General features: G+C 38.4%; 1 protein-coding gene across 2 annotated transcripts in view; it reads left to right on the top strand.

Annotated features, from left to right (window-relative positions):
• rnf19a (ring finger protein 19A, RBR E3 ubiquitin protein ligase) overlaps positions 1-27808 on the top strand; it is a 62786-nt gene that overhangs the window by 22610 nt on the left and 12368 nt on the right. For both annotated transcript variants that reach the window (XM_067424871.1, XM_067424870.1), the window contains exons 2-4: positions 14091-14934; positions 25558-25766; positions 26122-26266. In XM_067424871.1, coding sequence (XP_067280972.1) covers positions 14091-14934; positions 25558-25766; positions 26122-26266 — 1198 coding nt within the window. The remainder of the gene's footprint in view (positions 1-14090; positions 14935-25557; positions 25767-26121; positions 26267-27808) is intronic.

Genomic DNA, 27808 nt, shown 5'->3' with positions numbered 1-27808 from the left:
CAAATTAGATACCGTCCGCCAAATAGTTGTCAGCCAGCCATTTAACAGTCTTTATGATGGGTATAAACATATTCCAAGTAGTTTAAGATTGTGGTTGTGATAAAAAACAATGTTCAGAAAATGGTTTTCCTTTGCCCCGGCTTGTTCTGCCTTATTGTTTGCGTGTTGTCTCTGGAAGCACAGTGTGTGTTTGTTTACTATAAAAGCAGTTACACCCGGTAAATGAATTTCTGTGAAGCTCTTACAGACGTAATTAACTCCTCCAGTGTTTACATGAACTCCCCAAGAACCCTTTTGTAAACAAAAACCCCTCACTGGAACATTGTACTTTACTTTTTTACTTTTTTTTCTTTTACTGTAATGTTAAAGGCACACCTACTCAAATATTAAAAGCTAGTGCTTTTTATGTATTTTATTGCGGTTTCATCCATAAATGCATACCAGTGCCATGGAAAGATGTCTCGCTGGGGTTCTAATATGCCATTTAATATTCCATGATGCAGTTGTGTGATGAAAGGTTTTTGTTTTTTTTTCTTGGAAAAAAATCAAGCATTGGAAACTGTCCTCAATTAACTTAAAAAAATTGAGTAATGTTAATATGATGTGTCTAAACAGCATACCCCACTGTTAGACAATGTAGGTGTGTTGTGGGAATGTGTTCAACAGCGTCAGCTGTTTTCCCCCTTTTTTATCATCTCTGCTCAACCAGCAAATGTTGAATAACGTGCAAGATTTGTTTGCACATACCAGTCGGTGTTATCTGGACCAGACTAAACCCATAGAGCAGAACAGTCCAGATGTTATCTGTACTTGTTTTGTGTTGGGAATATGATTCACCCCAAATAAGAGTGATGTGCATCTTTACATTGGCTGTTAATGGTATCTTATCTATCTTGAATGTTATCAGGCCATGGCATTTGTCTTAAGGGTTAATTCGTGTCCTTGCGTGTTTGAAAGGTTACCCGAGTGGTGTTAAATGTATTTTAGGTGCACACAAGGAATCAGCCTTGAACACATGTAAAAGCACATTTTAGGCAAAATAAATTTATGTAATAATTTTAAGTTTTTCTTCCTTCTTTAGGTGTTAATTTGTCTCAGTTTTTCTTGCATTACTTAAACACACACTGAGCTCTTAGCATCTCCATAAAACATGATCAGGCCAACTAACTAAATGTTGAGATTTATCGGCTGCCTGGCTGTGAAATACCAGTAATTGAGGTTTATGCCACCAGACATGTATTGCAGTGTTTTACCCCTTCCAAAAGCAGCTTTATGATGAAAGTCAACCATTTATAGTCACAAACAGTTCTTCCTCCTCCAGGTAATTTAATCCATAAGTGTAACTAAATTTTGTCATGGATGTATAGATTAGAGCTTTAATAATTCTAATGATGCTTTAATAAACTAATTTGATCTCAGATTTGCATTTATTTCTCATTGGATGTGCCACTTAATTTCTTTAAAGGGCTGCTTCAGCCCTGGGAAGATGAATCTGTATTTAAACTGGGTCATCAATGTAGTAGAAATGTGAAATCATTTTTGAATTAGGTGCCTTCTAGACTGAGAGAGACAGAAAATGTTTTTTTGTCTCATGGGGATGAAAGACTACAATTCCCAGAATGCGTCGCTGCCCTGTGAGGCCATTCCCAAAGCCACCAACTTGATTACTTGATGTGACTGAGTTGGAGAAGACACTACAATTAAAAATGAATGTGTCCGTTCAATATAATGAGTGAGTCTACGCATGAGTATCACAGCACTGAGCACTAACTGCAGGAGTGAGAAAAATGAGCTGATGAGCTCTCGGGAAAAGAGCTGAGGTAATCACGACTACACTCGCGGCATACATTCACAACACGAGTTCAGTCTGGCGCGTTTCAGTTCATGCCTTTGCAAGCTTAACTTTCATAGAAATTAATTTGAGAAGTTAAAAGGCTTACATTGCTCACCATAGCTCCATTTAAATGAGTGCCTGTAGCTGCCATCTGTGCTGTGAGTGTGATCTCCCATCCCTAATGCGCGGGTTCAAAACATGCGGAAATGGCTCCCTCTGCTGGCTGTAGTCTTTAGCCTTTGGCCAAACATTTCTCCTATGATGCAAATATCGTCAACTTGCAACATAGGAGGAATTTTTCCAGAAATAAAATGCATAAATCTCTTGTCTCAGGGGGATATGAGGGGGGGAAAGCACAATCATTTGAATATACTCCAGGGTTACTACTGATACAAAGCCATATGCTAATCGCTGAAGTAACCCTTTAATGTATTGGAATATTTCCAATATAAAGTGTAAACCCTAGGCTACTAACCAAACCCAGCCGCTTTCCCAAATGGCTCAATTCATGTGCACTTGTGGTGTTTTTGGACTTACATTGGCTGCGTGCACGAATGTCTAGGCTTGTTGCGATAGTCAATAAATCAATTAATCGCTCAACAATTTTTCCAGTCGTGATAATTTCCATTTGCATGCTTGTTTGTTTTCCTCATTTCTGAGGAAATTCTGACTGCGCGCGTGACGCGTGTTTGGAGAGGTGTTTATACTCGACGCGCAGACTGTGTGCCGGCATGAGGAGACGTCATGCTCGGCCAGATAAACCTGGAACTCGTGCTTCTTCAGTTGCAGAGCTGTATGCCAAGTTACAAAATTTGATTACTGATGATGTGACTTTGAGGATGGGTATTTTTAGCCTCTCGAAATGTTCCCACACTTTTTAATTTTCTGTCTGACAAATTACAGCATGGACCAGCCGTTTTTACTTATCTGTTAACTGTGTGGTTTCGATTATTCATGTAAGGTGTGTTTTCTTTTTCTTTTTTCTTTTGTGATTTATCTGACTAATTAAAATGTAGTTGACCAAGCCTCTTATATTGAGCAACATTTAGTTGACTTATGTGGCAGCCCTAGTTTGTAGTACTTTTTATTTGTTCAGAGCGCTGAATCAATCAAAGCACAATGGGCTGTGGCCAATATTAGCTATTTGAGTGTATGGATCTCCGCATATCTGGGTACCTTAGTACTGGGTACTCATTTCAACATTATGATTTATGAAACACTAATTCTAATTTTAAATACTATTTAGAATTGGGGTGGATAGTATGTGAAGTGGGATGTAGCATATTGGAATATTTTTAGAACAATTGTTGTGGGAATGTGCATCAAACTTTGCACAATGCCAGAAAACAAAGGTGTCATTGATCATAAAGTGAGGCTCATTTGGCTGACTATCTGCTTCCTTCAAGCAACTGAGCAAACGCTCTAGTGTGTTTTGAATGGAGAGTGTGAAAAACCTAGCTGGAAAGTGTGTGCTTGTATTTGCACAAAGGGGTGGAAGTATTTCTGGTATGGCTTAGAGGCAGCAGAGTGTCTTGGATCATAAGAAAGGGAAACAGCTAGCCTAATGCAAACAGCCAAAGAGAGTGTGTGGAAAACACCTATTTTTGTGCGGCATTAAGTAAATGTTCTCTTATGCCTATGACCTCTCATGTGGCAGACTGCAGTATGTTTGAAAGCTCAGATGATTCATGTCAGTGTCTCTTCCTCATTTTGTTCTCTTCCTCAGCAGTCTTTGTGCTAATCAATTGAATCTGATACTCTTGATCTCACACCTTGATTCATCACTACTTTTGAGGTCTGAAATGAGAGCCCGTTTCGAACTCTTGAGGCAGAGCAGATGCATTGTAGACCACAGCTTCACTGGTGTGTTTGTGAAAGGCCTGCAGGCTGGGCGAGAAGAACTTCTTTGTGAATGACGAGAAGGATCCTCATTTTCTTCTGTCACATTCTGTTCTGCTGTCTCAGGTTCCTTTATTTTGCCTTCACTAGCATGCAATAGTTTCCCCTATCCTGCTACAGTATCAGTGATGTCACGTCTTGTTCAAAAGTGGATCTGTAGTCTTTTTGTAATTGTTTCATTACTGAGAACTTGCTGTTTTCAGCCTTTCATCAACTTTTCCACTGAGTCAGTTCTTCTCATCTTGGCAGTGTTTTAAGACGGCAGGAATCAATTCCAACCTTTAAACTTGCTGTTCACATGCAATTCCTGAACCAAACTATTGCTATGCATAAGTATTGCACAATTTTGTACTAGGGATGGGCAACAGTGGTCGAGTACTCGAATGTGACCGCGACGGTCGATCATGAAAACGATGATCGCCCTGACTTTAAAAAAAATATTTGTCTATTTTTTGGATTGGTTATTAAAACTTTTTGGCCGTTAGCCAAAGGCGTCAGAGCTCTGATTGGTTAGCGTTAGACAGCAGGCCTTTCAGACCGCAAAATAAAGTGAAACTGAAGCGCGCAGTGATGCCTGGAAGCACTGTGAATGATCATGAAATACAGTGGATTGGAAGATGTGTACCGCACAATCTGTCATACACAGCATTAGAGGTCGACCGATGGTGGATTTTACTGATAACTAGGTTGGCCCACACTTGCCAATAACCGATTAATTGGTTAATCTAACGATAGTTTTTAAAATTGATTCTGGATAAAACATAACGCTAAGTAAAACACTGCTGAACTTTATTACAAGAAATACAATTTTAAAAAGTACTGAACCATGAAAATTTGCTAAATTGCATATGTAAATATGAATGTATTAAAATAAGTTCTAACAGAAAACATTCTCCAGAAAATAACTAAAATATTACAAATAAATGTTTCTTTAGCTATAACCTAGATATATGTATGTGAATGTCATAGGTAACAGACTGCCAGTCCCATTTGTTATCAAGGATTTATTACACGGCTCTGTGAAAAACTTGATTCTGATTGGTCAATCGCGCATTCCAGCGTTACGTTATTTCCAGATAAAACCCGCTCATACGGGTACGAGTTACTTGACCGGTACTACTACTATGCTTAACGCTGGCGCCATCTTGTGGCTTAAACAGCCGTGGGTTACAATGGAAGACTTCAAGGCAGGTTTCCTTTATAATGTTTTTAATATAGATATTTTTCTTACACAAACGCATCGATTTGAATCAGAAGGCTCTATTAACCCATCGGAGCCGTGTGGAGCACGTTATTTGACGGACAGCTGCATTTTTATGGACTTCAAACACAACTACAACTAGGCTACTGCTTGGATTAACGTTAGCCTGGACTTTTTAAATATAACTCCGATTGTATTTGTCTGAAAGAATAATGTCATATACACCTATAATGACTTGAGGGTGAGTAAATCATAGGCTTGGTTTCATTTAATCTCAAGACAATATTTTGTCTAATAATTATTTATTTGAGAATAGTAGCCGTGTAATAAGCGGGATAATGTACACCCAGCCGGTTGTTATCGCAGAATAAACCCCGACAGAGTAATCAGGACCCTGACGCGAAGCGAAGGGGTCTTGTACATTATCCCTTACGTATTAGCTTATTTAGCTAGCTTACATGAACTAAATGCATTATGCAATATACGTTTTGCAGCATGTATTATTTGAGCAATACAATTGTACCTTAATCATTCATGTTAGTTCATAGTGCATAAAAAGGTTAACAGATAAAACTAACAATGAATAATACTTCTACAGCATTTATTACCCTTACTTAATGTTATAAATTAAATATTATTGTATTATATTAAGTGTTATCATTTCATATAAATCAGAACACTTCATGTTTTTTTTTAAAATCAAAATAGCCAAATATGTATTGAAATTGAATGCGTTTCTGATTTGTTTATAATTCTGTCGGATGCACGACTATACAGTCTGGTTTCTCACATCACGTTGTTATCATAGACTGTAAAACGTAGTGTCCGTATTACCATTCCCATCCAAATATCATCATTTTATATTGTTTGTGTAAAGATTTTTTGTTTTTAGTCAGTTGTAGAGTAACCACACCCTGATTATTATTATTATTATTAGAGCTGTTGTATCAAATAAATTTCATTCATAAATGAAAAAAATAATAATAATTTTTTCATGCATTTCCAACTTGTATGACTATTTCTCCTGTGAAATATAATATTTTGAAGACTGTTGGTAACCAAACTGGTACACATTGATTTTTTTTTAAAAATATTTTTTGTTTCACAAAAGAAAGTCTTATAGATCTGTAGTGGGTGACTTGCAAGCTAACGCTACCAAACTATAATCACTAAAACATTGGACTTCTACATCGCTATCATAATTGTTTGTCTTTGGTGATGTATTGACTCGGCATCGCATGTATCAAAAGAGAAATCATTTCATCCGATGTTTAAAATGAATAAAGTAGACTAGACAGCCCTTACTGGAGATCCACAAATACTGAACTTTGCTCCTCTCCCGATCAGCCGTGTGTGTGTGTGTGTGTGTGTGAGAGAGCAATGCACGGTGGACCAATCCACTGTGAGGCAAGAGAGGAGAGACTCACTCAACTCACGATGTGATGCGTTACTAATTTCACGATACGATTTTCTCATTTTTTTTTTTTTTTAACAAAATAAGATTTAAGACAAATTATAAAATAAGTGTCCTTTCATTTCTCAGACAAAATTCTGCATATTTCTTTGTAAAATTTAAATATATATTTGATGTCAAATAACAGCTCAATTGAAAGGAAAACAAATCCTCAAAAAGTCCTTTCAAGGAGATATTCCAGTTGTGTTTTTTCGTAGGAGGTAGTTTCAGCTTCTTCAGCCTCATTCTGCACCGAGGAAGAGCAGAAATTAAAAGTTTAAGTAGGCCTACAACAGTGACAGGGGTTTAACGTTGCTATAAAGGCAAGATTTTTAATTATAATTGGTATAGTTGCTAGAGATGCTCCGATCAGCATTTTTGGGGCCGATCACCAAGATCATGATCTGCCGATTGCTGATCACAGAATGGCAGGGGAATGGTAATCTTTTATCTATAATCTTGCAGAGTTTGCACCATTTGTAGAAATGAAACTAACTCTAAATTAACTGTATTGAGAAAAAAAAACGTGTGAAAAAAAAGTGTTTATTTTGAGAACTTAAGGCTACTGTAGGCCATCTTTCCCAAATAAGGCAGAGTAAAATAAAATTATTCCAAACAGAGTGGTTAGGCAGACCAACACACATCAGATCAGCTTAATGGGATGGAGCCTCTTAAAACACTGATTACATTTAATAATTGCCAGCTATGTGTAAAACTTGTTACACCAAAACTGGCTACTGTCACAAAGGGCAAAACAATGGCACATTTTTTTCTGTTATTATTATGAGCATCTGATGTAGTTAAGGAAACAAATATATCAGATCCAAAAAATAAAATAATGTAAGCTACTGTATGCCAATGCCGTCCTTTCTAAATAATAAGAGTGATCTGATCAGGATTTTTGGAGCCGATCGGTGATCACGGGAAGCAGTATCTGCCGATCTGATTACAGATACCGACCTATTTGAAGCCTTCTTTTTATCATATAATTATTTATCTGGAATTTTACAGACATTCATTCAGGGAATTGATTATTTCTGAAAATGGGAGACTCTTGTTATACATTATCTCACCTAAATCTTTGATTATGCAGTACATTTTTGTTTTTAAAGACAATTTTTTCAGGTTGGTCTAACATTAGTATTGAGGTAAGAAATGCTAAAGAAATGTAATAAATAATCAAATGTAAATTGGTCTTCCCTGAATAAATCCTTACAAAAGTTGCAAAAGCTAGTCATTGAAAAAACCCAAAAAAGATAGTCCTTACAAAGTTGCAAAAGGTTCTGCAAGTGGGAAATCCTGTCAACTGTGCAGCTCGATTTTAGTTGCAGATGCAATGTGCTGATGTGAAGCCATTTGAGTTTCCAGACCAAACATCTTGATGTGGGTCTGGCTTGTCAGGCTACTATTTTTATTCACATTATACAGTTAATGGAAGCATACATGTGCACATTCATGAGGTGAATTCTTTTTTTTTTTAAACAAATTTAAAATAAATGCAAAGAAACAGTTCGTGATTTTTGCTTATTTCAGTGTTTCCTACTCGTAGACTAATTTGAGGCGGTATGCCACAGAATCAACACCGGGCCACCACATATTGCTTCTTCATTCATTTTTTTTACGCCATTTTAAAGATGCACGCATATTCGTTCAGCTGCATTTAGCCTATCGCCTCTTACACAACACACACACTACTCATAGACTCTCACTCTCTCTCTCTCACACACACACACACACACACACACACACACACACACACACACACACACACACACACACACACACACACACACACACACACACACGGTGCGTTGCATTCAACCGTAAGTATTGAACAAGTTTTGTTGTATTTTGCCGCATTTAGTGTGGCATAACAGTTAAAACGAGCAGTTGAATAACAGAGGCTTTCATCTCACGGCAGCGCGCGTGGTCACGGCGCTCTCAATAGTTCTAAACAAAAACCAGTGCAAACCGTGGAGCAGGTTGCCGTGTGAAAGGTGCCGGGACGCACTTGCACTGCGGTTCATCTCACATCTGATGATGCATCTTTAATATGGGTTGTAATAGGGCTGGGCGATATGGAGCAAAAAATATATCTCGATATATTTTGCTATATCTTGATATACGATATATATCTCGATATCTTTACAGGAAAAATAACCCCCTAAAAACTACAGCAAAAACAAATATGCCAAATTTCATAAAGTCTTTTTTTTATTGAAGTGCAAAGAGGTAGTCAGTTCATGTAGGAAAAATGTGCTTTTGACATTAAAAAAAAACTCCCTGATTAAATAAATATAATAATTTAATTGCAAAATAAAAGAAATAATGCATCTAGCCTTCTTTTAATTCATTTCATGCTTTCAAAAGACGAATCAAAGACTCCCCTTTTTACAGTTAAAGTAAACAGTAAGCATTTTGCAGAAAGATTGGGGCATGACTGAGATATAAATAAACACCAGTTTCTGTTAAATTTGTATCAAAATTCAAACAGTAGGCTAGATGTCGTGCTCTTTACTAAAGCGTGACTGAGCGCCTCATCATGCAGATCATGTAGGCTACACATGAGGCGAGCTTCCCTTCTTTTCCAGTTACAGAACGAAATATGAACGTTAGAAGGTAGGCTATATGATACAGTGCAACTTACAGAAGAGCACTGTGTCTCATAGGACACCTAGGATGTCGCATTTTTCCCTCTTGGTTAAAACATGAATAGACCTTTTCATCATAATCCCGTGGTAAAGCTGACAATATAATAATAATGATATTGCAATAATTTTTTTATCTTTTCAAATATGCAATCATTTTGACATTTAAACCGAAAACAATGCGATCAGTTAGACACAAATCATAAACTGACATGATAGCGACTGTGAGTGCGTCTCGCGTCAATAGCTTCAATCACCTGACTGTGGGTGAAACTTGCGATTTGAACTGATGAACATTAATTTTTCTTTATGAATTTTAGCAAGCAGTTGTGTTAGAAGGAAATTCGTGGTCTCTAAACTAAGTCTTAAACAACGCACACGCTTGTCAACATAACTAATCCTAACCTGGTTGCGGATGCCGCAGTATTCAGTGAGACAACACGCGAGGGGAGGGGGAAACAAAAGTAATTCGGCAGGAGGCGCGCGAGCACAGCACAGAGAAGGCAAACAAGCAAAGTGGCGGAATCAGAATTAAATATAAACAATATATCGATATATACGATATGTCAAAATCCATATCGAGTTAAAAAAATATCTCGCTATATTTTAAATATCGAAGACCTACAGCTGTCCGACAGGAGGCTCACGTCACATCAACGTCCTCAAGCTCAGTCTGAGCCTGCGCAGTTCGCTCAGCCATCAGGAAGTGAGTGCTCCTTTACTGACTTCACTTAACGCCGTAGAAGTCAATGGGATAGCTCAGTCCATTTCTTTTACTGTCTATGGTTGTAACTTGACAATAATGCTTTATGTATGTTTCTGTCGATGGATACACGTGCTGGCTCCTCAGTTATACACTAAAACAACAGCGATGATGAAAGAAAAACGTGGGCAAAACGTTCTCTCTTTGTAAAATTTGTTCAATGCATGCGAGTGCTGCCTTATGTCCGAATATGAGCAGTTATTTAAGGTAAGTAAACAAACCTTCAGCCAGAAGTAGCGTTCTGCCAGTTCCTGACGGTACTATGCTATTAGTTTTTTCTTTCACTAAATGAAGCAAAACTTAATAGCTTGCTTGTAATAAATTGTAAATATATGATATGGCCATAGGACTTTGAACTAGGCTTGGGCGGTATCCAAATTTTGATACCGTCAAACCTCCTCCCTATTTTACCTCGGTATACGGTATTACCGTGAATAATTAAAACATTATGATGTAAGGCTCAGACAGCGTCAACAAACTGTTGGCTTGGCTTATATATATATATATATATATATATATATATATATATATATATATATATATATATATATATATATATATATATATATATATATATATATATATAGGCCTATATTTTTATTTTATTTTTTACATTTGAGCCCCTGCCCCTGAGAAACTCTGCACGTTTTATGCTTACCGTTATGAGACAATTGTCAGAGAATTGACATTTTTTTTTGTGAGTCCCATGTCCACTTGATTTTTGTGGAGTTCATGCTTATTGCTTACATTGCCAGCTGTGTGACAAAAGGCTTCGGCAATATTACAGCATAGTCCGAGGGTGCGCTCGGTTTTTCATCCACGCAGCAGTGAGTGGATGGTGGTTTCGGATATGCGCCCTTAGGTTCAAGGTATTTCCATCTCTCGCGGTGATCTTTTTGTTGCACAATTTGCAAATTGCCTCGTCTGTATTTACCGTCAAAACCCCAAATACTTCCAAACTGCAGAAGTTTCGAGACCGAATAACTCAGTGCCCGACTCGCCGTCTTTTCCCCTCTCTCTCTCTCTCTCTCTCATCCACGCTGTCACAACAACGCATACACATATTTAGGCATTTAATAAATAAATAGTATTTAATATGTAAATAGTTTAATTAGTTCAACTTATTAAATATTTAATAATTAATTGTTGATCAGCAATATGTAAGTTGATCTGTTTTTTTTTTTGACGGTTTGACGGTATTGAAACTGATACCGTTGCTATTTTTAGATCCCGCGGTATACCATTTTACCGTATTACCGCCCAAGCCTACTTTGAACTATCAGAATTTGAGCCTTACCCTTCTCTCCCAGTACTGTTTTCCAAATGTTTTGGCTTGGGGTCCTTCACATGCCCCAGCAGCGGCTGTTCCAATTAGGGCTGGACGATATGGCCAAAATTTATATCACAATATATTTCTTAATTTTGGTCGATACGATATAATTTCGATATCGATATGAACTATATAAAAGCTTTAGAAAAACTACCAAGAACTGCCACAAGGGATTTCTGTATACCTACAAACTTCTGAAAAATTAATTTGCCAAGTCTATGAAACCTCCTCCTATAAAACTATATAATATTTTAGAAATAAAAACGGTACAAATAAATTAATGTTCACCTTTTATTTGTATTTAGCCCTTATACGAACAAGAAATGTGAAATCACCGTCAAATAAACATAAGACTCTCACTTCGCAGACGCAGTTTATTGAGCATTTTCTTTTAAGTTTTAAATTTCAGTGAAGAACGATTCATAGCGCTATATTCTCCTTTTATGCAAAACTATAGACCATCTACTGATGCACAAAAAATAAATAAAAGAAGACTCAATTCAGTGGCCTATTTGTGCACTGTTTGAGATGAGTGCACGCTGCTTTTTGCAAGGCTTTAAACACGAGCAAATGATACATTATCGTGAAGCCATGTCTGACCGTCTTTCACAAGCATTGAAAGGTAATTTAAACGAGAATGAACGCGTTGGTGTTAATACATGATATTGTGTGCAAATGTGGAAAGCATTAAAACAAATGTGCCACTTGCCTCTTACATAAAAATAGTCTAGCCTACATGGATTATTTTTAACGCTGGTCATCGTATTGTTAGACATTAGATTGATGCAGCTATGTCGATTGTTACACCCGTGGTCGGCACCTCTCCGGCACATTTTGCAGCACACTGAAACCTGAAGTTTAATATCAGCCCCATTCGCACGGGATTCGTATTATCTAGGGACTTCTGGTGATTTGTAATAATTGCAGAGAATGTCTGTGATCTTAATCCCGTGCGAATCGGCCGTCTGTCATTTGTAAAGTAAAAATTCCCCCGCAAATGACCCATATTTCGCCGAACACCGATGTCCTGTGATGATAATAGTCCCGTGCGAATCGACATCTCTGTGATTTGCCCAGGATTAGGCGGATTGTATATAATTTTTGCAAGCTTTTTTTCTTCCTGTGAGCATTTCTATCTTTATCTTTCACGAAGAATAAAGTCTGCATTCAAAATGCGCACAGTTATGAATTCCCGTGCAGCCGCGCCCGCACGGATTATACTTTCACTTTAGAATGATTATCAATTTGGGAGTAATCTGATTGAATGGTGTGTTTAATATTAACATCAATACTGTTCTTAATGAAAAACATAACAGAACAGTATAGTACAATGACAATCTTGTTTAAATAGGCGCTTTTACATTTAGTTTTGAAACTAAATCTTCCGCCGTATAGCAGCTTCTCACTCGTGATAAATTAAATCTGATTCCTTCCGCCGGTCTGAGCTCAGTTTATGGCGTCTGTTCACTAACTGAACGAAATTATATTTATTTATAGGCTACTGTAAAATAATCAAAACGATATCGATGCCTGATTATGATTTCATACAGCTAACGAAGTCTTGACATCATATCCGGGAGAAGTCAGTAAATTCGAGTAAAATTACAGGCTTTGCTTATCCCGTGCGAATGCGCCACGCAAAACTCAGATGTGGGAGTCATTTCTAAATCACAGGGGTCCCTAGATAATACTAATCCCGTGCGAATAGAGCTTTAGATAGCCGAACCACTTCCACGCCACTAAAGAAAGTTAGTCTTTCTTCTCTTATCTATTAACTATTTATTTCTCCTTACTTGTGGAAGCTCGTTCAGTCACATTTGTGTTGCGGTCAGGGAAACTCTTTTTGTAGCTAAAACGTGCTGCATTGGATCTATCAGCCTACTACTGCTGAGCACTGGCTGCGTGTCCGTGGTGTACGTCATCAGGCAAGAAGCCAATCGTGTTCTGCTCTTTCTGATGGCTGCGCCCTGAACGTCAGTCATATCGAAATATTGGAAATGTGTTTAAAAATCATATCACCGTTATTGAAAAAAATTATATCGCGATATATATTGATATTGAATTATTGTCCAGCCCTAGTTCCAATGTACAAATAACACGGCTGCCCGTGGAAGTGCCTGACTTTAAATCGGCGCTACTGAACGCGGATATCTGCCTGATATATCGGCCAACCGATATATCGGTCAATCTCTAATCGGAGCACCCCTGATAGTTACACTTGCAAGAGTTAGAAAACAGAACACATTTTAGAGAGAGAGAGAGAGAGAGAGAGAGAGAATAAATAAATAAAACGGCTGGTTCTGCAACAGTACAGCGTTCTCCTTCGGTCTGTGGAATACATCCTCGTGCTGGTCTTTCTCTTAATGCATTGCTGTGGAAACACTGATGATCTCAATGGCAATCGCCCTCAACGAGTGGGGCTGCAAATCTGCCAGGCAGTGTGGTTTGGCCTGTTATCTTTTACATGCAGACGGAGGTGACTGGAGCCTCACTGTGGTGATTTATTAGCCGTCTGAAAGTCAAAATGAGCCACACCTCTGATTTGAAGTCAACATAAACTACGTTCTTGCTGTTGCCATACATTGTTTGACAGTGCATGCACACTCTTCCGAAATGAATGAACTGAAACAATTTAATTTCACTCTTCTTCGTGTACGGTCAGTAACTCTAGTTACAACTTGCTCATTGCTATCGTGCCTGTAATGTGAGGTCATAGTATATGGGTTAAGAATCCCTGCTGTTTAAAACGTTTATCGCAATTCTTTTAACATCTCAACTGTCTTGAATCGTCACACGTTTGTATCTGATTGAATCCTTATATCCCTAATTGAAATCATGAAATACAGGAAAACATACATTATGTGGAATTGTTGACAAAATATTTCAAATGAGGTCTTCTGTCTTCCCCTGTGTACGATGTGCAGTCTGTCTTACTCGGTCTCCTTCTCTGTTTCTCTCACAGATCAGGTCGAGATCCAGCCTGGTGACTCCAAACTGACACGTGTGTCCCAACTTCAGCTGCCTGGCTCAAGGGAGCAGCTTGCAGAGAGTTCACCACCATGTCTTAAAACCTCGCGCTCCCCTCTGAAAACCCTGTCCCCCCTTCCCTCTCTCTCCCCTCCCTCCCCCTCCTCCTCTTCCTCCCCTGCCCTCCCTGTAGAAGTTTCCCAGTCCTTTGGAAACCACAGTGCCTCCTCTGGAGAAATGAGTCTGCATCATCAGCAGCAGGGGTCCGAGAGGGACCTCCCCTCTGCCGCCTCATCTGTCAGTCTGCCTTCTGTACGGAAGACGCCTAAAAAACGCCGCATCTCGCTGCGATCACTGTTCCGTCGTCGCTGTGGGGACCCCAAATCTCGCAAATCACGGGCACTAGCCGCTGGAGTGGATGGCATCGCCAGTGTGGAGAGTGTGCACTCGGAAATGTGCCAGCAGCAGGACCACGCCTCTGCACTTTCTGCACCCGGTGTGGCCTCCACCTCATCTTCATCTTCCTCATCCTCAACCTCCACCTCTGAGCTACTGGAGTGCCCGTTGTGCCTGCTGCGCCACACCAGAGACCGTTTCCCTGACATCATGACATGCCACCACCGCTCGTGTGCCGACTGCCTCCGTCAATATCTACGCATCGAGATATCTGAGAGCAGGGTCAACATCAGCTGCCCAGAGTGCTCTGAGCGTTTCAATCCTCATGACATCCGTATGATACTCAATGACCGTGTGCTCATGGAGAAGTATGAGGAGTTCATGCTGCGGCGCTGGCTGGTGGCGGACCCTGACTGCCGCTGGTGCCCTGCTCCTGACTGCGGGTAAGTGCATAATAAAAAAAAAAGCAAAATAACATTTATTTGGAATGGATATATTTTGTAACATTATAAATGTCACTTTTAATCCAATGTGACCTTGTTTTTAATAAAAAATATTAATTTCTTTAAAACAAAAAACAAAACAAAAAAGTCGGACCCTACCCGAGCCTGTGCACGTTGTGTCCGAGCCCTGCCCGGCCCGGCCCGGCCCGACACATTAACTTTAACTATGAGCCCAAGCCCGATTTAAACCCGCCCATTTTTTAATACATGGGTGTTCTGACCAGAACGAGCCTGTAATGAGCAAAGCGCAGCGAAGCGGACTGGTGAGACTCATGTTAAAACTGACATTGATAAACTTAAATGAGTTGATAACATCGCTGTTTTCTCCACAGCAACTGTACAGCCGAATCAAATTTTGTTGCAATATTTTCCTGTTTAACACTTTGAAGCTGCGTTGAAACAATCGTCATTGTAAAAGCGCTATATAAATAAAATTGACTTGACTCAGCTCAACAATCCACAGGCGCGCGCTCATGTAACTCTCACCGGTAGATGTTTTCATCTGATTATGATGGGCTAAGTGAAAATACTGTATGCGGGTGGGTCAGAAATCATTTTGGTGGTTATATTTAGTTTAATATTAAGTTTTGTTTTGTAGAAAGCATTTCTTTCATTTTGTTTAAATTGTACCTTGATTTAAAAAAAAGTTTCTTAGACCAATTGCCTGGATTTAATAAATAAAAAGCAAATAGCAGACTATAATCGTGACATGAAGTCGTGGGAGTGATCGCTTTCATTGCTCATGAACTGGAGCGCGTCTAATAAATAAACCGAAACTCAGCAGCTACTCGCCTCACAGACATGAGAAATATGCGTATAGAAAGCTTGAAATGTCCACTTTTAAACGAAATGATTCGAAGATATTTAATTAAGCAAAGTGCAGTGTTCACGCGAGCAGCTCTTGACACAGAGTGTTTCTGTTTAGAATGCTGCGCTTCATCACTGCACGTGCTGTGAGCTACACGTGCATTTTTACACTAATCCTGACTTATGCAACTTTGTAGCCTACTAAGTGACATTCTTCTTTTAAATAATAATAAAATAAATAATAACAATATTCTTTTCTAAATAACAATAAGCGTCATTAATAATAAGTCATAATATTAAGAAAAATCTTACAAATTGTCATGCAATTATTAATGTGAATTAATGGTAGACTACTCCACATCACATCATCATTGTACACACAATGTACAATGATGTATTGTACACACCAATACATGTGCCGTGATACGAAATTAAATGCTAATTGTTTCAAAACGTGCTGTAAAATAATGCATTGTGATAATTTCTCATCCAAACAGCTATTTAAACTGCTGGAGTGCGCTTCTCAACCCTCACACTATTAACAGTACTCGTAATTTGGGTCCATATTTTGTTTTTGTGGGCGCCTTTAATCTCCACTCTTTAAACTCCAAAATAAAACAATTTCGTTTTTTTCCACCTAGTGATGTTCTCGATCTCCAAGTCTGAAAAGTTTCGCTTCTTTGCCATTTTCCGTGTGTCCATGGCATCAAATGAGGGCGTGGGGGAGGCAGAGACTTGAATATATAGGGGTGTGTTATTCTAATGACGACCTTTTTCAGCCGCGACATTAATCAAGGGCAAATATTGCGTACACCTGGATTGCAGAGGTGCGCACAGCTTCATAAATCAGGCGGTGAGAGGAGTGTAAGCATAATCTTACGCCATCATATGCCCGTTTCTACGCAAGATTGATAAATGAGGGCCACTGTGTCTCTACCATTGCCGTTATAAGCTCTGGTTTCTGTATAAACAGTCAGTGTATTGACTGTTTGAGCAAAAGAAACCACATTTATAATACAGTTGTTTTCAGATTTCATTCGTAAATTCAAATATGAGACTTTAATCTTAATCTTGGTGAAACGCTTTGGAGAATTTGATGTTTCCCCATTCAAAGAGATATGAGCTGCACTTGCATGACTGAAATAGTTGCCCAAGAGGCGTTTTTAAAGATGGCCTCTGAGTGAAATGACTTGCCTTAAAGGGACTTTGATAATCCTAACATCCTGTTTGCTATACCAGCATGATGGAGGTTGAGGTTTCAATTGCTTTTTTTTTTTTTAAACCTGGTTAGGTCTAAATCCATGGTTATATTGGTTAACTGCATGGCTGTGATGTTGCTACAGCTGCCTTTGTGTTGCCACAGCTGCTATGTCTGCTATGTGTGTATTTGCTTATTAGTGGGCTGTTTGTTTTGGCATGCGAGTCTTGGAAAAAAGTAGAGGTCATTTTTTGTGTGTATATAAGCATTTATAAACAGCATCTTACCTAAATTGTCTGTAGAAGTGTCAATATGTATGTTTACATGCACCGTTATAATCAAGCTAAGCTACACCAGGTTTAACAGAGTCAAGGTACAGCCTTAAACCTGCATGATGCGTAATTAATTTAAACTTGAGTGCATGTAAATTACCATTCAAATGTTTGGGCTCAGTAAGTTTTGTATGGTTTTTAAGAACCAATGTATGTCTTATGCTCAGGGAACTACACTAACCTTTTCCACTGGTGGCACTTGCGCTACTAACTTTTTCAGTTACTGGCACAAAACATGATTTGGTCGCACAAATTATTTATAGTAAGCCACTCTGGATAATAACAATAATGAAACTGTATTGCATACCGATGTGCTTTTTTTTTTACTTGCCATCTTTTAAACCACATGCCTTATTGTTTTCTTTAACAATGGTTGGGATAGATTTATTGCAATAAAAAATACAGTACACAATAAAGTGCAAAATGAATTCCTTTTGCATTTCAACATGCTGTGGTGGGCACAGATGGGCAGACTCCTGAACTCTTAAGGAAAAATAAAATAAATATAATCCATAAAATAATAAGAAAAATACTATCATTGTGAAGCTTCAGTGCGTTTACATGGAGCACTATAATCGGTTTAAAAGTCCAATCCAAATGAAAATGCTCCATATACACACCTCAATCTGAATAAAAATGCCCAAACCGAATGAAATTGTAATCAGTTTGAGAGGGGTGGGATAAACCTTTTCATGAAAAATGTAACCATGTTAAACGACCTGACCGGATTACTTTTCAGTGTGCGTCCTTATATGACGTGATACACAGCGCGCGCCTTCACTACTGACTGCGCGCCGCGCTCAAACGCAGGCTATAATGTTGAGAGGAAAGTTTATTTTTCTGAGGGGTAAACTTTTTATTTCTTAAGAACGTATGAAGATAATGTTGGCATAATGACAGACATAGCCTGGCTACATCCTCTCATCTTGACAGCGTTTGTCCCAGGCACTTTTTACTTTAACTGCGCCTGACAGAAGAATTTATTTTTTCTGAGATGATTATTACACTTTACAACAAATAAATAGCTTTTATAAAACCGTGTAAGTCCTGGTGGCTGTTGAGAGTTGCTATGGCATCCGTGAACACATTCAGCTGCTGGAGAGAAGCGTCGACATTTCTGAAGCGGCAGACAAACTGCTCTGTGATGATTGCGATTGAAAGTCAGCTCGGTTTAGATAACGTCTCATGTAAACAGTCCACTGAATCTTTCAATCATAATTATTTTAATTAGAATGACAAAAAAGTGTGCATGTAAACGTGGCGGCTAACGTTAATGATTCGTGTTTGAATTGTTTTGACGCAGTTACAAATTTGGACAGTCCTGCAAGCAATTGATGGCCCACAGAATTTACAGTACATACAGTGCATTGCTCCGTCTTGGTACCTTAACCACTGGTAACTTATGAATTTCGACACCAGTGGCTCGAAGAATATGTCCGTTTCGTTTTTCCCGCGTGTGCTTTCCCTGACGAATCCCCTCAGCCACATCATTCCCACTCACAGGCTCCGTTTGACATGTCGCATCGACATCAAGTGATGGTTCTGTTCATAGACCGTAAAAATGTTACACTTGAACTTCCCTTCTTACAATATGAGTCAATTGTCCGCTTAATTTCAACACGTACAGATTGTAACTTAGGCTAAGTTGAGATATATATGCGATTGCTGTGTGTGTCTTAACGAGAGATATATTATTTTTAATCAACGTACGCCTCGCCTACATTTTGGGAGGGGGCGGGGGTCGCGGGGTTGAAGCCAACTTGATGTGTTGAATGCTCAGAGCACGTTATAAAATGTTTTCTTAAAATACACATTTCTGTATTAATAAATGCTCATAGTAAATCATAGTATATTGCCTAAAACATAAGGTAGGTACAAAAATAATCAGTGATACATTTGCGACCCCATAGAAATTCGGGTCGCAATGGCATTTCAAAAGGTCGCATATGCGACCATTTTGGTCGCAGTGTAGTTCCCTGCTTATGCTCACAAAGGCTTTTATGTATTTGATCAAAAATAGAGAAAAAAAAACACGTGCTGTGGATCTGGCGTGACGACTCGAATCCTTTGAATAATCTTACGAATATCTATTGATCTAATATGACTTCTGACCTGTAATGTTGCCAGAATCATAACCCTACACTGTTTGTCCGTCGGCCAGAGGAGAACGGGCACGGATTGAGCCTGGTTTCTCCCCCCAAAAAATTCTCCAATCTGGCCTTGAAGGAGTTTTTTTTATTTCTTGCCAAAGTCACCTTTGGCTTTTGGCTTGCTCAGTTACTTGGGTACATTAAAATTTCAACTATATTACTGATCTGCCCGCATTGACACTATATGAAAATTGAAATTAGCTGGATGACATCATCGTTTTCACCAGAGCGGCTGTTTAACGGTGGCTGTTGTTGCATTATTTAACTGTGAGGCTGCTTTGAAACAATTGACCTTGTAAAAAGTGCTATATAAATAAAGTTGACGTCACTTGACTTGATTAACATTGTTAATTAATACAATTTAAAATGTTTTCCATTTAAATTTATTTAAGAATTTAATTTGATCCCTGTTATGAAAGCTAGATTTTCAGTAGCCATTACTCACATGATCCTTCATAAATATGCTTATTTGCTGCCCAAGACACATTTCTTATTAATGGTAAAAACCATTGTGCTGCTTTAATATTTTTTGTAGAAACTGATACGTTTTTTTTCTTTTTTCTTTGAATAGTAAGTTCAAAATGACTGTATTGTCCAAAACATTTAAATTATTATTTAAATAACTACTAATTCAAAAGGGCCCAGAGAGTTTTGACTTGTAACTTTATTACAATGGGCACTGTAAGATTGGACAGGGATTCAGACTTTCTCTTTTTGCTCGACTTGGACTCCAAGCCAAATCTGTCTGGGATGTCATCTGAATTTAATACAAGCCAAAGGCACAGTATTGTGTTGTGATCAGCGCTTTTAAAGGCCTGACACTGGTGACGCTGTCACTTTGAATGGAGTCTTTATCAGGCCAGTGGAGAGCCTGGCAGTCATGCTAAGCACTCATCTCTGTACAGATCTGCATCCAGCTGTGCCCTGTATTTGAATAAGGCAACCTTTTGAGCGGTCCTTTTTCTCTCTTTTTTGATAAGCATTCACTCTGTTTATTTTCTCAGTAGGCACTATTATAACTGTCACTTTAGAGCAGAGGTCTTCAACCCTGCTTCTGGCTACCCACTGTCCTGCAAAGTTCAGTTCCAACCCTAATAAAACTAGGGCTGTAACTAACGATTATTTTGATAATTGATTAAAGTGTTGAAATATTTTTATTTATTTATCGAAGGAAAAAGTACGAAGTAAAAGTACAAAATACAAACTACAAACATTACATTCTAAACCTAAAATCAGCTGATTGCTTAGTAGAATTTAAAATGTGAAACTGAAATGGGTTATTCACTACTGTATAGCGCCGTGACTGGTTTGCGATCACAGTGCACAGATGCGACTAATCAATGATCAGATTTGAAAATTCTATTTATTTATCAATTAATCAATTTTATCGAAAAGCCCTAAATTAAACATACCTGAAGCTGCTGATCAAGCTTTTCAGGTTTCCCAGCCTTTGTACATTCTTAAAGCATTCTCGATTAATCGGATAATAATTGCTTTTTTCTTTGTTAAAGAGAAATACTAAATATGAGACAATAAAACTGGTATCTTAAAATTAACATCTAATTTGTTTTCTTAACCCTTAAAGACCGAGACAGTTGCCCGCGGCTAAAAATAACTATAATTCTTAAACGATTAAGAATTAAATAATTTAATAACTTTTAGACTGCTAATCCAATCTGTATGCTGTAAACTGCACCGTAAAGAGGAGATTATCCGCTTTCTATAGGTATAACCTCAATCTCGCGATTGATCATTCAGAGGCTCCGTAGTCAACGTGGATGCGTCATCAATATATGCAGCATTGATTTATCCAGGAAACACACGTGGGTTGGTCCCCTGAGCCAAACAGAAATGTTTTTTTTTTTTAATCTTTAGTCCCACCCCCCAGTGCCCAGATTTCGTTGAAACTGTTATCAACTCAACCAATAAACACAGTGTTTGGTCTTTTGAACCACCAATCACGTTTCTCTGAAAGATGAACGTGAAAGTGGGTGTGAATTTGTGTGCATGAAACAAACTGAAAATAAATGCGTGCAGAGCACTCTCTCACATAGCACAGCACAAAAAAATCTGTATATTTCTCTATTTGTATGTAGTTTGTCTTTTTTTTTAAAAACACCGTTTTTACTAAGAAGATTATTTGCGGAGAGGTTGAAATGTCCGTTTATGAAAATAGCCATCCACGTGGAATCGTAGCCTCAGTATATTTTTTTGCACTGTTGTCACAACATGTATTGTTTGCACTTCTTTTTCATGTTCTAATTATAATATATTTATCTGAAGAAAAATGTTTGTTTCAGTGTAGTAATTATATAACAATCTTTGTATTTACTTTACTCTTTGAGCTTTTTAGGACACAATGTTTTCACTCAAAAACCTAGAAACGCAAATAGCAGAACAAGAACGGAATATAATGAGATTAATCAGCCTTCCGGGCTTTGCGAGCCCTGGCCCATACGTGTCTGAGTCCAGCATGCTAAAGGCATGCTCTGTTAGACACGTACACATAAACAAAACAATCTATAACAATGCAATACTATTACATATAAAAACACGTTTTACTCGCATAAGTGTGTTGCACCATTCCTGTCGGATCCAAATCCAGCATCGCCCGGAGATTTGTTTACAAACGATCCCACAGTGAAATAAAGTGAACATCAAAGTCTTCCCCACTTGAGCTGAAACTTCATTAAAAATAAAGTTCAACCACACATTCCTAATATTAGGATCCGAAGGAAACTTATGCAGTGACTGTGTTCTTTCACAACCAGGAATAAATTAATATGAGTTCCCCTAACCAGAATGTTGTCCCCAAGTCGAAAATTTGTCAAATTTATCTTTGTTAAAATATGAAATTACTATATGGATTTGACAGCACCGCCACAAACAGTGAGTAACAGTGCTCATTAACACCTGATATGGGATCAGTGATTTCTGATGTGTAGCCAATCATTCAAGTTCACACAGTCTTTCTTTTTAAATCCTTTAATACTGTCAGTACCGCCGCTGGCCGTCTTGATGCATCAGTGAATCAAGCCAGCGATTAAAACGATCAACTTCACGTTGTTTCTGTTAACAGCATCAAAAAAATCTGTTATTTAAATTAAACCACAGAGAGCAATCAAAGTATACTCTTTATAATGTTTGGATCTGTCAATCACGTTTATTTGCAGTGCACACTATCGCTCAAACTAGGGCTGTGCAATATATCGAAATCATCAAAATATCGCAAATGTACATATCGCAATATGCAAATTGCAATGGCTCGCAATATCTGAATGATTTTAATAGGCTACATCAACATTGTGAAAAGTGTAAGTTTTAGGTCACACATTGGGCAGAGAATAGACTAGGCACATTACTGTTACTTATGTGACTTTGCTTGACGTTAAAAAGAGTTATTAAATGCAATGATTTGCGGAAAACAATAATTTGCAGTCTCGCGCTGTTTCACACACACACACACACACACACACACACACAGAAACGGGAACAATTTGTGACACAGATTTTTTTTCTACAACACGGCTGGTCACTTTCAGAAGTTGTAGCGACGCTTTCTTTTCCCAGAAAGAATGTGAAACGCAAATGGTTTCATTCTCAGTTTTTAAATAATTTTTTTATTTAATTTAAATAGATTTTACACACTAATTGCAATAACGTATCGAATATCGCATTATTTAACAAGATATCGCATATCGCATTTTTCTTCAATATCGCACAGCTTTAGCCCAAACTGCCGTTTGAATGACTCTGCTCATTATGCTCAACAGAAGCTCTATTTGTATTCATGTCGATGTTGTGTGCTTACTGTTAGCTGTGGTGAAAGCATTTTGTGAGAGAAATAACGTTGCAAAGTTCACTCGTGTTTATTCAGAGCTCTCAGATACAAACAAAATAAACTTGCGCTCTCAAAAGCTCGGTACAATAACACTTCCTCAGCAATCTTTTCCCAGCTCCGTCTCTTGACTGGCAGCGCTGCAGCTGCTCCTGCTCGTGCCTAACTAAACCACGCCCCCTCCGCACGTAATCTCATTTCAAATGCAAAGATGTCAGCCAATCACAACAGTGGGTGTTTTCACTGAAGTCTCACAGCAGACACACCCCTTGAAACATAGCATTCCAGCCAGAGGGCTAATATCAGTATAGAAAAAATGCCTTTTGTTTCTAAATTATGACATTTTTTGTTGTAAAAACCATACTAACAATACAAGTACACCTCAGGAAACATTATAAAATATTAAAAAAGTTCATGCAATGGGACCTTTAATCTTCCTCAGCATGTTTATTGTTGTTGACCAGCAAGCATGAGCCCTCCATGAGTCGGTGGGCGAGGCTACTGGATTAGATCTACCTGCTGTAGAGGGTGGTGTTTCGTCACGCCATGACATAAGTATGAAGCACAGGACCATTTGCTGAGCCCGGTGTCTTTAAAAGCTTTTCTTTGACTAACAAGAAGTTTTCAGCTCTGAAACTTACAGAATAATCTTATATTACCATGACCTTTTATATGTAAAAAGCTCAAGGTAGAGTTTCAATTCATCACCCCTTTAAAAAATAAAACTATATAACCATACTGTTTAGAATGAAGAAAGTATTTGGACACTTTCTGCCTGTCAGACATTAGAAGAGCATATTCTTAGTTAATGTGAGTTGCATTGATTCTGCATTGTTGTACTGCAGGGCTGGCTAAGTGTGCTCGTATTAGGATTTTTGAGACCGATCACTGGAAGCAGTATTGGCTGATGCGATTACCTATACCAATCACTGAAGTAATAAAACAGCATCACTTTTGTGGTTTAATGAAGTTTTAATAACTCTAATATCGAGCATGTCCTGCTGTTTAGCAACAGTAGACTGTATTTTACAACAATCACTTACGTAGCTGATTTGAACATTAAGTTTTAAGGCTTTAGGGAGGAAGGAAAGTGCACCGCTGTGAAGGAACGAAATGCACTAAAATATCTCCGCTCTAGTTTCTTGCAGTCATTGCAATGTCTCGCTTCATCTAATTGGCCACAGATTAAACTACATAAAGCTATTATCTGCCGATAATAATCGGCGCCCGATCTGTCAGAGCACCCTTATGGCTGGCTTGGAAGATGCACAGTGCAATGTTTAAAAATCAAAAAGACTTTGTGCCAAGTTTTATGCTCAGTGACTTTTGTCCTTGTGCTGTCATATCCTTATATCCTTATTTTGACATTACGGTCTTCTGTTAGGGTTGATTGCAGATCAGTCAAGGGGTGTCTCATGTCTCCAGCATTGTGTTTACTCTTACACTCTCAGACTTGTCTAGAAATATGGGCAACTCTAATAACAAAAGGCCACATTGTTTGTGGAAACCGATGTCATGGAGGCTTTTCTCAGGCTGAAAACCGACAGTTCACCAAATGGCATCTGGTTTGCACCAAGGAGTTGTAGCTTCTTTTCTATTAAATTAAATTGTGTAATTATGTCAGTCCACTTGCACACATAAGAGTCTTTCATAAGCTTCTGAGATCATGTCTTTTGTTGCTGGTAGTAACTGACTGATTCTAAAGCGCACATTCAAGCTTCTTAGCTTCTAGTGTTTTATTACATTATGACTGTTATAGGCTCTTATGCAACTTTTCTGTCTAGCACACACATCAGTTAGCGTAGTGATCCTGTCACTGTTGTCTCTCAGGTCACTCAATCTGCCCCCTTGTGACTTTCCAACAGCCATTATCCCTGCAGACAAGCACAGCTTCCTGCTTCATTTAATAGGTTCTCATTAATAGCGATCGGGTCACAATGGCCATTGCCTGCGGTAATTGATGATACCATCAGTTTGAATTAGCAAGGCTGTTAAACTAGATGGGCCAAAAAGACTCCACATGATGTTACCAGATAGCTGCAGTTATATAACATGATACATTTGTTTTGGATAATGAACAAACATGATTTAGTAGTAAACAGTTAGTTTACTGTAATCATACTAATATAGATCTTGAATGTTCTTGCTAGATAGGTGTCCTCAAATATGTATGAGCTAATGCGTCTTTTCTATTGTTCGTGTATAGCTGTGAAAGTATTTGTCTGTTTGATTTGACAGGTATGCAGTCATTGCCTTCGGTTGTGCCAGCTGTCCAAAGATCACGTGTGGTCGCGAGGGCTGCGGAACGGAGTTCTGTTACCACTGTAAACAGCTGTGGCACCCAAATCAGACCTGTGACGCCGCCCGACAGCAGAGAGCTCAGAGTCTCCGGCTGAGACCCTTTAGATCATCATCACTCAGCTACAGCCAGGAGAGCGGCGCGGCTGGTAAACCCACAAAACACACACTAACACACACCTAGGTGCGTTTTCACATTACGGTTTTGGGTGCAGACCCATGTCCACTTGACATCAATGTTTGGTCTCTTTTATTGGTGTAATATCTGTTATGTCAGATGTGGGCCTCACCAAAGTCTGATTCACAAAGGTTGAGTAACTGCTTTAAAATCAATCAGTTTAAACTAATCAAATGCTTATTTGGATGAGTATGTCATCTTTCTCTTCTAAAATCACATACTGTGGTTTGTGCTAAATGATGATGCCAAACTTGGTGTGAAAACGTCTGGAATGTCATACATGTCAACAAGGAGTGGTTTTAACCGCTGTGTCTGTCTCTCTAAAGCCGATGACATAAAGCCATGTCCCCGCTGTGCGGCCTACATCATTAAGATGAATGATGGGAGCTGTAATCACATGACCTGCGCTGTTTGTGGCTGTGAGTTCTGCTGGCTGTGTATGAAGGAGATCTCTGACCTGCACTACTTAAGGTCAGTGTACTAAAGACCACTGTAGTGTTCACTATATACGGCCAAATGACATGAATCAGACTATATCTGCATTATTGAGATGTATCACAGTTGGAGAATGGGTGAAGGTTGACGTTTTTTTTTTGTTGCTAAGGTTTAGGGATGGGCAACAGTGGTCGAGTACTCAAACGTGACCGCGACGATTGATCATGAAAACGATGATCGCCCTGACTATAAAAGATATATTTGTATATTTCTCGGATTGGTTATTGCGGCATTTTGTACTGTAACTGAGGTCTAAATGGTTAGCATTAGACAGCACGCCTTCCAGACCACGAAAAAAAGTGAAACTGAGGTGCACAGTGTGAATGATCATGAAATAGTGCAAGATGTGCGGTGCCAATCTGTCATACACAGCATTATAATGAGAACATGATTGTAATAGAATGTTGTATTCTCCGTACTTTAGTTCCCCTTGTATCAGCGTGCGCTGTTGTTGACACAAGGAAATCCACGAGAGTCAGAGCGCGATCAAGTTCATGTGTGCATCCGCGTCCTTTTCCACTGATGCAAGTTGTTAGATTACTTGTTTAATACTTGATTATATGTTGTCTATATCCGATTAATCTCATATAGGACGCCGTTTGGTTGAGTTTAATAACCAGCTAGCAAAGCGCTGCCGTTATATCGGCTGGTGTTCATTCTCTTCAGCTTCAGCTCAAATGCAAACAGCCCGACATTATCGACTCTGGGTTATTTGAGACAGTCATATTATTTTTAGATAGGCTTTTATTTCTTTTTCAAAATCATTGATGATATTAATAATGCAGCAGTTACTAATTTTTTAACAGTCGATCTGTTTTAAAGTTGTTTCTCATGGATTCAAAAATGCACAGTGATGCTGTGCTCACTTTGATCATGAAAAATAACATTTTAGAGCGCCAATCTGTCATGTAGGCTACAAAGAATTATAATAAGAACATGATTATAGTGTTGTAAATAGGGTTCAAACGGTATGGAAATTTCACATCACAGTTTTAGTGACAATATTGTCACGGTTTTGTTCAAATGAGAGAGTGTTAAAAAAGAACCACTGCACACACTGAAAACATTTCAACAAGTTTTATATTTGAAAATAAACAAACAACAAATAAATCAAGCAGCTCTATACACTTTTTAAAAGCGCGATTCTATTCCGTTGGATTTCCTTCCTTATATTGCCTGTCGACAATAGCACCACATAATGCATAAATAATTTGGTGTAAATATAATCTCTAATATTATCTCTATAAATATGTTCAAGCAATATTTGCTGCTGAAATAGGCTAAAACTAAAATATTCAACCACTGTATGCTGAATGAATCTCCTGCGTACATCGGACGTTCATCTCTTTGAGTGCAGATTTCATTGAGTGAGAGCGCACTCTGAACAATACTCCGGCTAATCTGAACACATCTGATTATTAGACATTGCATTCATAAACTCAATAGAAACGTGTGATAGGTTATAATGCGCAACACGAATATAACAGATGGCTTTTGAGAAGCCTATAATAAGTAGGT

Source organism: Pseudorasbora parva, chromosome 19 (assembly GCF_024679245.1).
Source record: "Pseudorasbora parva isolate DD20220531a chromosome 19, ASM2467924v1, whole genome shotgun sequence".
Lineage (NCBI taxonomy): Eukaryota > Metazoa > Chordata > Actinopteri > Cypriniformes > Gobionidae > Pseudorasbora > Pseudorasbora parva.
The sequence above is the reverse complement of the archived record's forward strand: the minus strand, read 5'-3'. Positions and strand labels throughout refer to the sequence as shown.